This window comes from Diorhabda sublineata, chromosome X (genome assembly GCF_026230105.1).
Source record: "Diorhabda sublineata isolate icDioSubl1.1 chromosome X, icDioSubl1.1, whole genome shotgun sequence".
Classification (NCBI taxonomy): domain Eukaryota; kingdom Metazoa; phylum Arthropoda; class Insecta; order Coleoptera; family Chrysomelidae; genus Diorhabda; species Diorhabda sublineata.
The window spans coordinates 28,682,688-28,697,893 of record NC_079485.1 but is presented as its reverse complement, the minus strand read 5'-3'; the positions used below and the strand labels follow the sequence as shown (position 1 = coordinate 28,697,893).

General features: G+C 29.5%; 2 protein-coding genes across 6 annotated transcripts; one reads left to right on the top strand and one right to left on the bottom strand.

The window, feature by feature from the left end:
- Positions 1-1,793: 1,793 nt before the first annotated feature.
- Positions 1,794-3,724, bottom strand: LOC130451116 (protein immune deficiency). The gene is made up of 3 exons (XM_056789924.1): positions 3,176-3,724; positions 2,605-2,888; positions 1,794-2,038 (listed from the first exon to the last, which is right to left on the bottom strand). Exons 1-3 carry the CDS (start codon positions 3,390-3,392, stop codon positions 1,907-1,909), a joined length of 633 nt encoding a protein of 210 aa, XP_056645902.1. The 5' UTR covers positions 3,393-3,724; the 3' UTR covers positions 1,794-1,906.
- A 467-nt stretch (positions 3,725-4,191) lies between these two features.
- On the top strand, positions 4,192-14,713 carry LOC130451118 (ras-related protein Rap1). Of its 5 annotated transcripts, none has more exons than XM_056789926.1 (5): positions 4,192-4,372; positions 4,944-5,139; positions 5,387-5,515; positions 10,876-11,028; positions 11,888-14,713. In XM_056789926.1, exons 2-5 carry the CDS (start codon positions 4,957-4,959, stop codon positions 11,972-11,974), a joined length of 552 nt encoding a protein of 183 aa, XP_056645904.1. In that variant the 5' UTR covers positions 4,192-4,372; positions 4,944-4,956; the 3' UTR covers positions 11,975-14,713. The 5 variants fall into 5 exon arrangements, with proteins under 5 accessions (XP_056645904.1, XP_056645907.1, XP_056645905.1 ...); XM_056789929.1 differs by having other exon boundaries at positions 4,196-4,372; positions 4,948-5,139; XM_056789927.1 differs by having other exon boundaries at positions 4,208-4,607.
- The last annotated feature ends 493 nt before the right edge of the window (positions 14,714-15,206 follow it).

Sequence of the window (15,206 nt, the reverse complement as noted above, 5' to 3'; positions counted from 1 at the left end):
TGTATTTGGTCTTATTTTTAGTCTGTGCCATAGTTTATTCTACAGATAGCGCTGTTTTTGAACATTAGGGGCAAAATCGTTTTAAATAATGTCCGCTAAAAAAGTTGGAAAGCAAGGTCTTATTATACGCAGCCAAGGACGAGAAATCATAAGCAATATTATTAATTTCATGAAAAAAGAGGCAGATGAAGTAGTTACTATTCCTTTGAAAAATTACAGGTAAGATTTAATTCGAGAAGTAGGTTGAAGAAATGCGGAGTTTACACATTTTTATACATATTTACACATATTATAAAGTCATGTACCTACTTAGTTTAAGGTTTACCGTTGTTACTATTCAATTTAAAAGAGCAAACGTGCAATGCTAAATTATGGTGAAATTACAGGTGTTTTGCAGAAAATTAATGACCGGCAAATTTTGACAGAAGCAATAAGTGTAAGCAGCTTGAATCGGCTCCTTAAAAAATTGGTTTCAGGTAATAATTTTGATTTTAAGATGTCCATTATTACGATAATTAATACCTTGATGTCTATCACAGAGATTTTTTTTGTAGATGGCAGAAAATGCCAGACTGAAGAAAAATTTTGTGCGAATCACACGACATTCACCTGAAACGAATAAATTACCGAAAGAAGCTGATAGAATACCGTAACGAAGGCCGCAATATATGTTATACTGATGAAACTTATATTACCCAGCAGCCATTAAATTTCGCTTCCCCTAAAGTACAAACTAGACGAACTGTTACAACAACATAGGCACCATGTACTACTTACCTCCTTATCATCCAGAACTAAACCCGATCGAAAAAATCTGGGCATTAGTAAAAAATTGGGTAGCTGCGCACAATACAACATTTAAACAACATTTTGCCTAGCATCTGCTAGGCAAAAATTTGAGGAGGTATCGGAACAAGAGTGGTATAATATTTGCCAACATGTTAAAAAATATAAGAATGACCTTATACAAAAAGAGCACATCTTAGATCACTTAATATTTACAGTAAAGTAAATATGGGTTCATCGGAAGAAAGTGAAGACAAAAACAGCGAGGATACTGATAGTTCATTAGAGGATGAACTAGAATGTTCGTCTCTAGTTTCTGATAGCGAATAATATTTTTTTAATTAACGACATAGATAAAATATTACACTCAACATGTGCAAAAAATGTGTTTATTATAAACATACCATGCACACCAAACCTCTATGCAATAAACAGTTGCTATTTCTATAAGATACTGTATATATATATATATATATATATATATATATATATATATATATATATATATATATATATATATATATATATATATATATATATATATATATATATATATATATATATATATATATATATATAATTAACTAAGTAGTATCCTACTGTAATATATGTTTAAATCCTTAAAATATATTTTTTTATTTTTTTTTGTATTTTTTAATCTAATAAATGTTTTGTTGTGAACTGCATTAATTTTTATTTAAATAAGAACCTACGCCACTGTTATATCAGTCTGAAGCGACAGAGAGGGAATATTTTAAAGTGAGGCAGACGATTGATGACGCCTATGGCATTTTCTTAGTTAATTCGTACTTTATCATTAAATTGAAAGAGACTTGCACAATATCAAGCAATGTGCAATATTTATCTATGCAATATTTTGACCCTGCATGAAATTGTATGCAATTTCTTGCACCTTTAACAACCACAATATGTATACAAAGTGAATAAGTTAGAGGACACAGCATAAAGTTAAATATTGTTTTAAAATTTATACAGAAAAGTCAATATTCAAAATTTATATACATATATATTTAAAGTGAATAATAAAATATATTTTTGGTCCCTAAATAAAGTGATGAATATATTCAACAATTATATACAACAAAATTAATTTTTCAAGTTAATCTCTTCTATGGGACCATTTAGCAACAACATCTTTTTGGTTGTTCTCCCATAAAATAGTACAAAGCTTTCCAACAGTCGCTTCTTCAGGATCATTTTGGTACCAATCAAGTAACACTTGGTATATCACCTGAAAATAATAATAATTATAAAACTGTGACAGTGACAATAAGATTAACATTACACATTCTAACATAGCTGAAATTTCTGAAACTGTTGGTGATATTCATACTGAACACACTATTTACTCTACTTCTACACTCACAATTACACTGTGTGATACGTGTTTTAATAACCAAGTCAGTGTCTTCAGAGACTGAAGATAAACTCAAACCTATTGACTTATATTAAATTTTCCTCTCACTTCCTCTTGTGAAAAACAATTCCAGCAGGAAATTTTACATTCATTCCTAAACTACTCAACTGTGAAGTGGGCTGTCCAAATTCAATATAAGAACAGTTTAAATGAATGTAAAATTTATGCCGAAGGGGTTTTTCACGGAAGGAAATTGTCGGAAAAATTTAGTATAAATACACAAGTTAAAGGTTTTAGTTTACCTTTGGTCTCTGAAGACTTGACTATTGAAACTTTCATCGAACGGTGTAATTGTGAATAGTTGTTTTAAATTACTTAGAAATTGTTTCAGTTTTAAGAATAACAAGAGGTTAATACAGCAATTGAATCTAATATCTTACTTCTTTTATTCCATAAGCTTGATGATCGGCAATAAATTGAGAAATTTGACCATCCCCAATATCACAGGCTCTTGCTACATCTTTCCATTGAGAATCCATGTAAGTGGCAACAAATTGTAAATCATTTTTTGACACCTTTTGTTTACTGTCTTTCATTGATCTAATCGCAGCAGTCTCTGGTACATCAGCCTTTTTTTGTCTTTCATTGCCACTGAAATTATAAGTGTTCTTGGTTCCAATGTGTACGTCTTTTGAATTTGTTATGTTTATTATTGTTGCTGAAGCTAAACATGTTTTATAAATTTAATGAACATTTGTTAAAAATATAAATATTATCAATTTGTAATATTAGAATGAGAGATATTATCAAATATGGTAATAGCTTGTCTAATAAAGACTTATTGCTAATAATCAATTTTAAAAAATAATTAATCTTTGTTACTAACAATTAGGTATTAGATTATACTATTCTTAACACAAAGGAAGCAGTCTATTTACTGATATTTTGTTCCAATTGAACTTATTACAGTGAATGAATGTGATGGAAACAAAAAAGTATTAATTAAACAACCTGATGATGGACTGAACTTCCTTGGATTTCTTCTCTTTCCGATGGTAAAAGTGCTTGATTTGTTTTTGTTAATTTCCTCATAGTGAGGACCTTTTTCACCTAAATTATTATCAAATACAGTCTCTTCTTCAAGATTATGTTCACCATTTTGGGTTTGTCTAGGATTTGGCACAGCATCAGTTGTAAGATCGTCTTTGTGTGTATCTAAGTCTGCCATTCTTTTTAATAAGTGAGCTACTTAACACAAATTATTTTTGTTTTAATACAAAGAAATTAATTCTCTAATAAAAACAAAAAATATTCATCGGGATGTCAATTGATGACACATGCGTCATGGTCAACCGCGCTGAGTGTAGAAAATTAATTATTTTTATTTTTTCATCTCTGTAGACTTGATTATATTTGTTACCAAAAGTGACTCAGAAAAGAATTCCACAAATATTTGATTAATTTCCTATCTTAATGATTTTCATTTATTTTATTTTGTTCAATTTTTAAATATTCGGAAAATAATTATTTGTTGAGTATTCGCAAAAGTATCACAAATGTATCGTAGCATGCCCGCTCAATTTTAAAACATCACACTGAGAGTAGAATATCTACATCCTTGCTCATACAAGTATAAAAAACAAGGACAGAAGCTGATATTGGGTGTGTTCCACTATGTGTTCACAACTTAATGACGTCAATATTTTCACTCACTCCAATCTCTTAACGCTAATGGAATGATATGAAAAGCGTGAGCATGATTGTTGTATATACTCCGTGGAACATACTCTATGCCTCAATAATTTTATAAGAAGGTATTTCCAACAAATACTAAGATTTTGAACAAAATCAAAAGCATTAAAATAACTCTAAGTATAAGAAACGTTAAACAATTGTAGAATCTATTTATTATAACATTTATCTGACAATTATCAATAACTTATTTAAAATAACTCGTTTTTATGGGTTCATTTTTACGGATCAAACTTTAGAACAAATGGAACGCTTACAAGCTAAAGCCATCAAATGATTGATTGGTGAGCTGTGATTGTGATCGGTTGTCGGGTGCGGCATGCGCTGCTACAAGTGAGCATAGTGGATGAATAGTGACAAATTTAAGTATATGAAATGTTATACGTCCCAGAGTCACAGCAATAAATTTGTTAATATTTGTTTTTGAGAAATTTTAGGGAAAGTGTTTAATACACGGTAAGTTTAAATATTATGCGTAAATACGCATATAATCATGATTATGTACATCTAAAGTGAGTGCCAAACAAATCTCGAATGCAATGGATTGTTAGTTGGGCACTGACAGTTTAAAATAAAGTGCTATCAACTTGAATTCGATGGTTAAAGAAAAGTAAACTTTTTTTGTGAAGTGATTGAAAACCAATTTACATCTGGAAGAAACGGATTGGATTTTGTGTTTGATCGGGTTAACGTATGTACTCATTTTACAAATCTGTGTTGTAGAGAATTTGGGATGTAGGGCAATATTATTCACTTGACCCCCTGCCAGCTCCCGCAGTAGATATAATTGTCGGTGTTTGTTTTACTGTGTGAATTGTTTTAGAAAGAATGTATTAATTAGTCAATTTAGAAACGAACATTTTGCCTTTGCCGCAAATCTAGGAAATTCACATCCTAACAACCTATAATTTCCTGTTGCATTGTGGTTAATGATAACCACTAAAGTTGAAGCTTTTGTATTTTAGAATACTATTATTTACTATTATAATTACAGAAAAAAAACACGAAGTGTATTATTTTCTTTTAGGTAGATTATAAAAATGCGTGAATACAAAATTGTTGTACTAGGCTCAGGGGGTGTAGGAAAATCTGCTTTGACAGTGCAGTTTGTACAAGGTATATTTGTAGAAAAATATGATCCAACAATAGAAGATAGTTATAGAAAACAAGTGGAAGTAGATGGCCAACAGTGTATGTTGGAAATTCTGGATACAGCTGGAACAGTAAGATATTTTTTCATGAATAACCCCAAATTTTTAATAATTTCCTTTTCTTGATATCATAAAATTTGACTGAACAAAGGATGACTCATCTTTGAAATATCTTTTAGTAACTGGTCTTTTGCTTGGTATTGTTCCCTTTTGCCTTTTATAACTCTTTTGTTATATGCCAGGTAGTTTATAGGAATGTGTCAATAAAGAGGCCTTTTAACCATTTAATTTATTGCTTATTCCTTATATACATTTTTAGGAACAATTCACAGCAATGAGAGACTTGTATATGAAAAATGGTCAAGGTTTTGTTTTGGTTTATTCAATAACAGCACAATCCACTTTCAATGATCTTCAGGATTTAAGAGAACAAATACTTAGAGTAAAAGTAAGTAACCCAAAATAATATTTCACATACTATTTATAGATGATTGCTTATTTTTGGATGGAGTGTGTTTGATGTATGATCAACATTATTAAACATATTAAAATCTTTTATACAAACTGGAGCATGTTGACAAACTAAACAACAATTGAAACAGTTATTAATAATAATGATGATTATAATTATTCTATTTTAAAATCACTTTGATCAAATATTTCCCAAATCAGATGTTTAAATTTGGTTTTTCATCTCTTGAAATTTTGAAGTTTATTACTACATATTTAATTCACTTTTATTGAAAGATTTTATCAAATAACAGTGATTAAGTGTATATATATTTATGAGATAAATTAATCTTGCAGAATAACTTGTTTTGATTAATATTGTGATTGCAAACAGTAGATTGTAATTTAATTGTTTTTGATTAAATTATTTTTTTTTGGCTTATGGGACATGTGGCTCTTGTTAAATTATAATCCCCTATGGAGCATCTAATATGCATTAAATTTCTATTAAAGTTCAAACCTTTTCCTTTCTCATCTAGCCCTTTAGAAGTAGGTAATTATTCTAGCTCTTTTATGAAAATAAAATGCTCATGTTTTATATATTTTCAAACTTCTATTGCTGCTGCCTTATTGGAATTATGAAAGAATGAAAAAACTGAAAATAGTTGTGAGATAAACTTTTACATTTGGAAAAAAATAACTAAGAACCATTTTATTGGTCAGCTTTTAATTGCTTTCCAACATCCTAATATATTTAAAATTAAATCAAAATGTTCAGTGCTTCTCTAGGCCTATATATCAAGTCTGAAAAATCTGTAGAAGTATTAAACTTGTGACAGATCGAGGATGTTGAAAACATATATATATATATATATATATATATATATATATATATATATATATATATATATATATATATATATATATATAAAACTATAAATTTATTGTTAAAATTTCTATTATATGTTTATTTGAACAAAGGACATTATTTGGCTAACAATACTCTGCTATTCCATGCCTGTAAACATATACATTTTATCATCCTTGATGTTAATATATACACTAAACAAGTAGCCATGTATGATTCATTGAGTGATATGAATAATCATTTAATTGGTAGATATTGTTGCTAATATTTCATAAAAATCGTATTATTTCACTTGTTTATGTTCAACTGAAAGTAATTAGCAGAACCGGTACTTGAATATAATGTTGATAAAAACTATGAGAACTATAAAAATACATTTTCAGTAATGTTTTGTAAGTGGGGATACTATTTTACAGGAAATGAAGTTGATAGTGAAACCATATCTTCTAACATGTATAATTACCCAACTGTGAATGATAATTCTCTGATGAACATGGAGAATTACAGTTTATGATTTGCACCATATACCATATTTATATATATATATATATATATATATATATATATATATATATATATATATATATATATATATATATATATGAAGCCGGCAGGCCTTATAGGCCCATGGATTCTCTACTGCTTTTCTCCAACTTCTTTTGTTCCTGGCTTCATTACTAACTTCTGTAAGTCATGCATTTTCTATGTGGACCCACTCTTCTTTTTGCACCTTCTCCACGTGTTAAGGCTCTTTTCACTCACATTTTTTCTTTCATTCTGGCTATATGCCACAACCAATGCAGGTTATTATTTATTATAACTTCTATTGGTATTCCAAAATGTAAGCTCTCCATATTATTAGAAAAATCATATACTTTCATTCAGGCAGAGCTGCTAGCACTAAATATATGTGCTCAGGAGTTTCTAAATTCTCACAAGCGGCTTTGAAAACTGTTGAATGCACAACCCAGCTAGTGTGGGAGGCTGAACAAATTAGAAAAATACTAGCTAATAGAAATGAAGTAACCCTAATGTGGCTACCGGGGTATCAGAATATATTATGCAATGATGTAGCCTTTTTTTTCTAAAAAAAGGGGGCAGTGACACCATATTTTGGACCAGAGCCTTACTGTGTCATGAGATGTCATGTCAACAACAAATTGATAGATGGCTAAGGAATCCCATGGAGAATACGTAAGAAATACTCCAGGTTCAAAATATTCTAACAGATTCACAACCATATCAGCTAGATGTCTAGAAACGACAGGTCACTGCCAGATATCACTTTAAAATGATGTGAATGGTAGATGATAACTGCAGATTTGGTGATGTAAGAAAGCCACAGAGCATCTACTCTTCGAATTTTCTGCCTATTTTATCCAAAGGCTTAGGTACCTCGAAGGAGTAATGCTAATACCTTGAGAGGTATGGCAAAAACCCTCTCAGGAAAAAAGCCTGCTTTGCAGAATAGATGGAAAGCCAAAACGACCCCCTAAATAATCTAATCGCAGATATGTCAACTTAACAATATACAAAATATTTGATCCAAAATTTTTTTTTATATTATTTATGTTCATTTATATCCCTATTTTGAATATCCTGTCCTACGTAATAAAATTATAAAATTTCAGTCTAATACAAATTTACGGTGCCGTGATCTACTGCAATGTTTGTTCTATTAATGTACTTATGGCACAATTCACACAGGATATGCCTTGTTGTCTAATCTCCCCATTAAAATTTCAAGCAGCTATTGGTTTGTTGATCTTTCAATTAGTGTAAATCCCTCCTAATTTTTATAACTGATCCTTGAATGGAAACGCTCCACTACTATAATTTATTCATAAAAACCAACAAATTTTCAAAAGGATAGGAAAGGGCAGTGGTTACCATGTTTTTTAATTTCTTGAAGAGAACAAATTATAAACTACTAGAACAGAAATCAATTACCTGTAAATTTTGTGATTTTAGACCTCCCTTGTATGCATGGAGTCAATGAATTATCACTGTTATTTAAATTCCGAATCGGTGTTTTATTTTTTCTTGATGCGGATGAATCATGTGTCTTAATTCAAGGTCATATTATTTGAAAGTGTAAATTTATGAAACAATTAGATTAGTGGGTGAAAAAACTATAAATATCTTTACCAATTATCAGATAAATTGATCTAAATTCTATATTATTTGAAACATTTTGAGACATCTTTTTTTTACTTATACAAGGTGGTCTAGAATAATGTACATTAATTTCTAAAGCTGGTGAGGTCCCTAAGTCTTTTTTTTAATTTTGCATCTATGATTGTATATTTACTTTTAATTTGACGATCGTGCTCAGAAACACTTTTTTGGTGTTTTTATGACTGCCAGATGAAATTAAACATAAGTTATATGATTGCAAATGAAAATTGTCACATTTAGTTACTTTATTTCCGAAAAAACCCTCAGTACTTATATACAATCGTCATTTACTAACATCATTTATTTCCAAATCTTCTGATATTTTATTTATTTAAAATTATGTGATTTTCTGCATTCCACTGATTACATTACTTTCATTGTACTTAGTTGTTTACATATACAGTGTGCAAATATTTTGTTCTTTTTTGTTATTAAAATTAATAATAAAATGTCAGCCATTTCCCATATAATATGTATGAAATCAAACATTAGTAACAAACAAATAAGTCATAAAATAGATGTTAATATGTAAGTTGTAGCTATGTTAAGACAAAAATACAGTGTGTGTGCCATCAAAATAAAGCCACTGTGTGTCAAAAATAGAAACAAAACGAACCAATTAGAATGAAACAAATTTATTAAGAAAGTCTGCACACAAATACTTATTTAAAAGAAATAATTTACTCCCTGCTTCACATGAAAAGGAAAAAAAATGTGTAAAAAGGGGGATGGGGGTGGAATGTATCACAAATAAAGCCACTACTGTTAATAACCAATATATATATGCCAAGTCTATATATGATTTGGAATATCTATCATTCACTAGTTTCTGGAAGACTTTAACATTATTTCTGTTTTAGACTGAAATTTCTTCCTATTATTATCATATACAGCCCTGACTAAGAATGTACTACACATTTTCTTGGGAATTTCGAGGTAAACAGAAAGGGAAGGCCATTTCAGGATATATGCATCTAAAAACCATTCAAGAAAGAGTTTGCAACATTAAGGAGGGCAATATCCTGTGGGAAAATCCAACTTGAGCCATTAATTCCTTCTGCAAAATGACAAAAAATGGGTTTCTAGCATTTGTTAGTAATTGATACCTCTCATGCACCTTCATTAAAAAATGTGAATTATATGGTGATGAACATATATGGTGGCCTTCATACACTATTAATGAGCATCCAACTTACTAACTTTTGGAAAAGATTTCTCCACCTTTCCTTATGTCATGCTTTCTGAGCCATCCAGATATTTTTCCTCATATGAGAATGTGACACACACACATAAGTCGTTCCATGTTTGTGAATATTTGGCCCAGGGAGCCTTCTGTTTTATTGACATACCATGAAAAAATATTTTTCAAAAGACAGGATAAGACGTGCATATCATATAATTGCCTCTCCCTTTCACTTTACCTCAATTCTCAAGAAAATGTGTGGTTATCTTTAATAGGGGCTGTATATACCAATATTGGACAGTTTCAATCTGAAGTAGAAATACAAACCACCGTCATTTAAATATTTCACTAGAACTAAATAACTAGAACAAACTTGTCTGGGTACCTGGTCATTATGGGAGTGTACAGCTGTGAATTGGCAGATCATCCAGAAAGAGAGAGCCATTATGTACTTTCCCAGCCAGACTCCAAGCAGTGGCACTTGAGTAATGGGAAAAAAAGGAAGATAATATCAAATAAATTATCTCAAATCCCTCATTATTATTCAGTTAAAACAAAAGTTTACTTAAAGCAGTATCTTTTTTTAAGGTATTGTCTAGAAATTAATGTAAATAATTCTGGACTACTTTGTATTATACTGAATAGATTTTCTGAGTAAAAAATTTCTTTTGTCTTCTATCAGGTAGAATCTATAGAATAGTAAGTGTTCCAAAGTAACTGGAAGTTGTTTTTTTCTGGAATTCACGTTATTATTTAAGTCAATAATGTTGGTGTAACAAGTTTATTTTACCTTTTGTACATCATAGAGTTTCATATTAATTAATTGGGCAGAAAATAATTAATTTTTCTGTGTGGAGTATACTCTGGTTATATTATTTAATTATGAAAAACGAAATGTATACATTTAATAGATGTTTATGTATAAAATAAAAAAGTTGTCAAATAATATTTTACAAATAAGAAAGCTTCAGAAAGACAAAAATTTTATTACTACCAGTAGGAGTTTGTGTACATGTTTTAACAACTAGTGCAAATCAAGAACGATTGTGATTGTTATTCGCATACAGAAAAATAACTGATTTAATTACTACAAAACTGGATTTTACTCATTTTTATTTATAAATTTCAGGACACAGATGATGTTCCAATGGTTTTAGTTGGTAATAAGTGTGATTTGGAAGATGAAAGAGTTGTTGGAAAAGAACAGGGGATCAGCCTTTCGCGTCAGTTTAGCTGTGTTTTTATGGAAACGTCTGCCAAAGCAAAAATTAATGTTTATGATGTAAGTGTACACAAAAATACTATTTATATTATTTCAATTAATGGAGATGGTGTGTGTTACATTGATACTGATTAGTATTTTATTATATATTTATTATTATAATAATCCCCAAAGAAAATAGACTCGCGGTCAAAAGTCTGTAGCAAAAAATCTGTAACTTTTTCCATTCTTTTTCTGATTTTAGGATCTCAAAATAATTAGTTTTAGCTCCATAACGAGTGGTCTATGTTGTTATTGAGTTACTTTTTTGGTAAATAAAAAATATCAAACGAAAAGGAATCTTGAACAATTAAAAAGGGTTATAATTAACAAGCTTAAATTCGTCAACATAATAATTTATTTGATAATAAATATTTACCACCCCTGAATTTGATGGAAATGACCCAAATTTTGACAGTTCAAAAACATGATGCTTTATCCACTTATTAACAGAACTTGAAAGGAAAATGCAAACTATATTAGAGGCCTTCTTAACAAAAAGGCAGAAAATTGGAAAAACATAATAGACTGAATGATCGGACTGACTTAGAATTTTATTTGTTTTTATAAGTATATTCGTTTATATTGTTTTTATTTTTGTGAGAAATAAATATTCTGTTTTATTTTTATTAAAAAAAGAACATTAAATTTACTACCTAATTAATTTTATATCCATCTTCCCCATTATTTATATGTTAAGATAACCTCGTTTAGAGCTATTTCACATTACGTTCTACTTTGATGGAACTTATCCCCGAGGGTTTTACTGTAGTTATATGTATATTAATATTAAATCCTACTATATAAAAATATTTAAAAAAACATAACGTTGCAATATACATTAGGGAAGTTTTTTTAAATAATATTTTGTTGGTTACAGATATTTTATGATCTAGTTCGACAAGTCAATAAGAAATCTCCTGTGAAACAACCGAAGAAACCTAAACCCAGATGTATGCTTCTATAATTTTAGGAAATTCTTGGAACCAAAAAGTACATTAAAACGATTTAAAGACAATTATATATGTAGAGTGTATAAGAGGCAAGTGCGGACTAAAAGTCTCTTGCAGTGAAGTTTTTTAAAGCTCTGTATATCATTCTTTTAACACTAATTTAAATATTTGTAATAAATAAAGTTGTCAGTTAATTTTTCCACAATCAAGGTTGTTATTATATGATATATCTAGATGCAATCTTAGTGATAGAGTATTTTGAAATACTGCCAATTACGTGGTGTCAAATAGAGATAGAGATTTTGTGAATTAGTGGTATTTGTTACTTCTGATTCAAGACTATCTACAGGACAATACTTCACCAAAAAACAAAAAAACAAATTTGGAATCTCTCAACACCCAAGCCCCTACATGAACATGAACTGAGGCATCCTTTTACCGTTACAGTCTCTCATTTTTATCAATGCCCATTTACACCATAAACTTTTTTCTTATTATCATTTTGGATGTAGTAACTTGTGGTGAGATGTGATAATAATCCGATGGTGCTTTTCTAGTAGGTAGTGATGTCCTTGGCGAGATCAAATATTCTATTCTCAAAAGGGTGCACCCTTACGAATCACCAAATAAATTTATTTCTGTTTTTTATGAATCACCGTCACATTACACAGGCTGATTCTATGCTCTGACTTGTACCCGTTTATGAAAAACACAACGCGCCTAACGATTTTGCTCCAAAAAAAACTACGACTGTTCCAGTTTTATATATAGGGTCTATACTAATATATGTGAATCTATTAGCTGTTCACTGCCGAGTACATATTCTATTTCGAATCTCTAAAAAGCAACAGAGATGTATATATATATATATATATATATATATTTGTGCTTTGGCGATTATCTTTCCATTCGACAGGTACGTTGCAATGATGCTTATTAGCCTTTCATTGATTCATAAACTATTATTAACCTTGTTCATGATAATGTATGAATCCACCAATGACGTTACTTTTTTTTCTTTGAAAACATAAAATTTGCTAGAGAGAGCATTTCTATTGAACTGTAAATAACTTTCGTCTAGTATGACCCGAAATCGCTGCATTAAGAATCTCATAATTATAAAAATTAAGTAGAACCAATTACAACATGTTCAAGTATTTTATCATATTTTCAGCAAAGATGTACCAAAAAACAATTCATAAAAGTGTTTCGTTGATATTGAACATAAAATGATACCCTATGGACAAGTCATCTTTTTCATCTCCATTAAGTGTTAGGCCCTTTACAACATATTTATAATCATGAATATATTTCAAGTTTCAATTGTATTAATCTTGTGTTAAGAGTTTAATGGCGTTGCACACAATTTGGTCTTCCATTCCAATAAAATTTGCTGTAGAAAAACTTTTTTTAATTAATATGGTAACGCCAGGAAACTAGAGGTTAGATATTTTCTTCAATATATCTGCAAATCTTTGATTATGTAAGCAGTTGTATGATTTTTTAAAATATGTAGTTTTCCACTAAATTTCTTAGAATTAAAAAAATAACTGGGACAGTTTTAGTTGTAGAAAAAATCGTTACAATTGCATAGAGTTCAATATTTTGAAAAATGATATTGCTATTTCAAAATACAATTACAACCATATTTAGGAAATTTTAAACCAACAGTTTGTCAAAGAAAGTTTTAGTAATTTTCTTTACTTCAAACTCAACAAAAACTTTCAATTTTCCTTTTATCTTAATCTTAACGTTTTTCTCTTGATTTAAAACAAAATTTTCAATGTTATCCAAAAAAGTAACAACTACAAAATGAGATTCAAAGATGTATGAGACACTTGATTATAAATTTTAACTAATCGATAAATTGTAATAGATTATTGTTTATGAATGGAAATGAACCTCAAGATGTAATTGTTTCTTTTAAAACTCTCAATTTTTTCATTTCCAAAGGTGTGTATTATCTTTATTGTTCTGTCATCCTACTTGTGTGACTTCCAATTAAACACAACTTATTGTGACTCATGATTTAGTGTTTATTTTCTCCACTAGTCCAGGTATTATATGATAAACAGGCTTTTTGTTTAATTTTCATTGGTATTTAGTGAAGGTCTATTTGGAAATTTTTCTCCATTTTTCAAATTATTTATCCATACATTATTTTCACCAATTTTATAATTTGATGTAACTTATTTAGTATACTAATGTAACTGGTTGTTTAGAATAAACTTTTTAGCATATCTTTTCGCTGATTCAGTTAGAAACCCATCATATTTATAACCTATCCACATATTATATATTTCTGAATGTTTATTAATTTTCTGGAAAGCCTAGTGTTTTACAGAGCACAATAATCAACGAGGCCGGTATACTTCAAACTAAAATGTTAGATAATGTGGATAAATCAAAATTCCCAAAAAGCAGAGTATTTTGGAACTTGTTCAGTTATTGAATAAATAATTGTGATACAAAAAAAATGTTTCTGTAATAGTTTTTCATAAGCGGGCGATAGTTTTCAATTCTGAATCACCCTGTATGTAAAAATAGCATATAAATTTCTATTATGTCTTCTATTGACCAACCATTTCCCAGTCTATTGTAATGTCAGTTTAGCATTAAGAATTATTAAACGTCTCTTATTAATAAATGTGCGATATGATATGTAGGTATCTTTAAATTTTAAATATAATTGTTGCACTTATGAATATTCCTATATTTATCTTTTAGCAGTATTTATTTTAATAAATAGTAAAAGAATCCACCATTTAATTATTTTTACCCAAATACGAAGTGTCTGGTGTAACAACATTGTGCTAAATTTCTCATTTGATCTACTGGAAATTATACATAAATCACTTTTTGACGATACACCACGAATCTCATGTGAATGGTAGTTATTGCAATTATTTTTTTAACACCTTGAGCTCCGGTGTAGTCCATAGGACCTCAACTGCACTTTCTTCAGAGTGGTCCTATAGACCGCACAACGTATTTTATTTCGAACCTTCTCCACTGCCGAAGGGACTATATTTAAATGTGTTTTACAGTTTGGTTGAACCGTCCTGGTTTATTGGAACATTACCTTACACTTACTTCATGTGTTTTTTACTACACCTTACACAATCTCTTCCCACTTTGTGACTTGCATCTAGGCAATGAGTTTTTTTGATTTTGGTGTCCCTTGATGAGCAACAGCCTTAGTTTTTTTCGTCCGTAACTTCTTTGCTACACTCATTTGAGAATCAG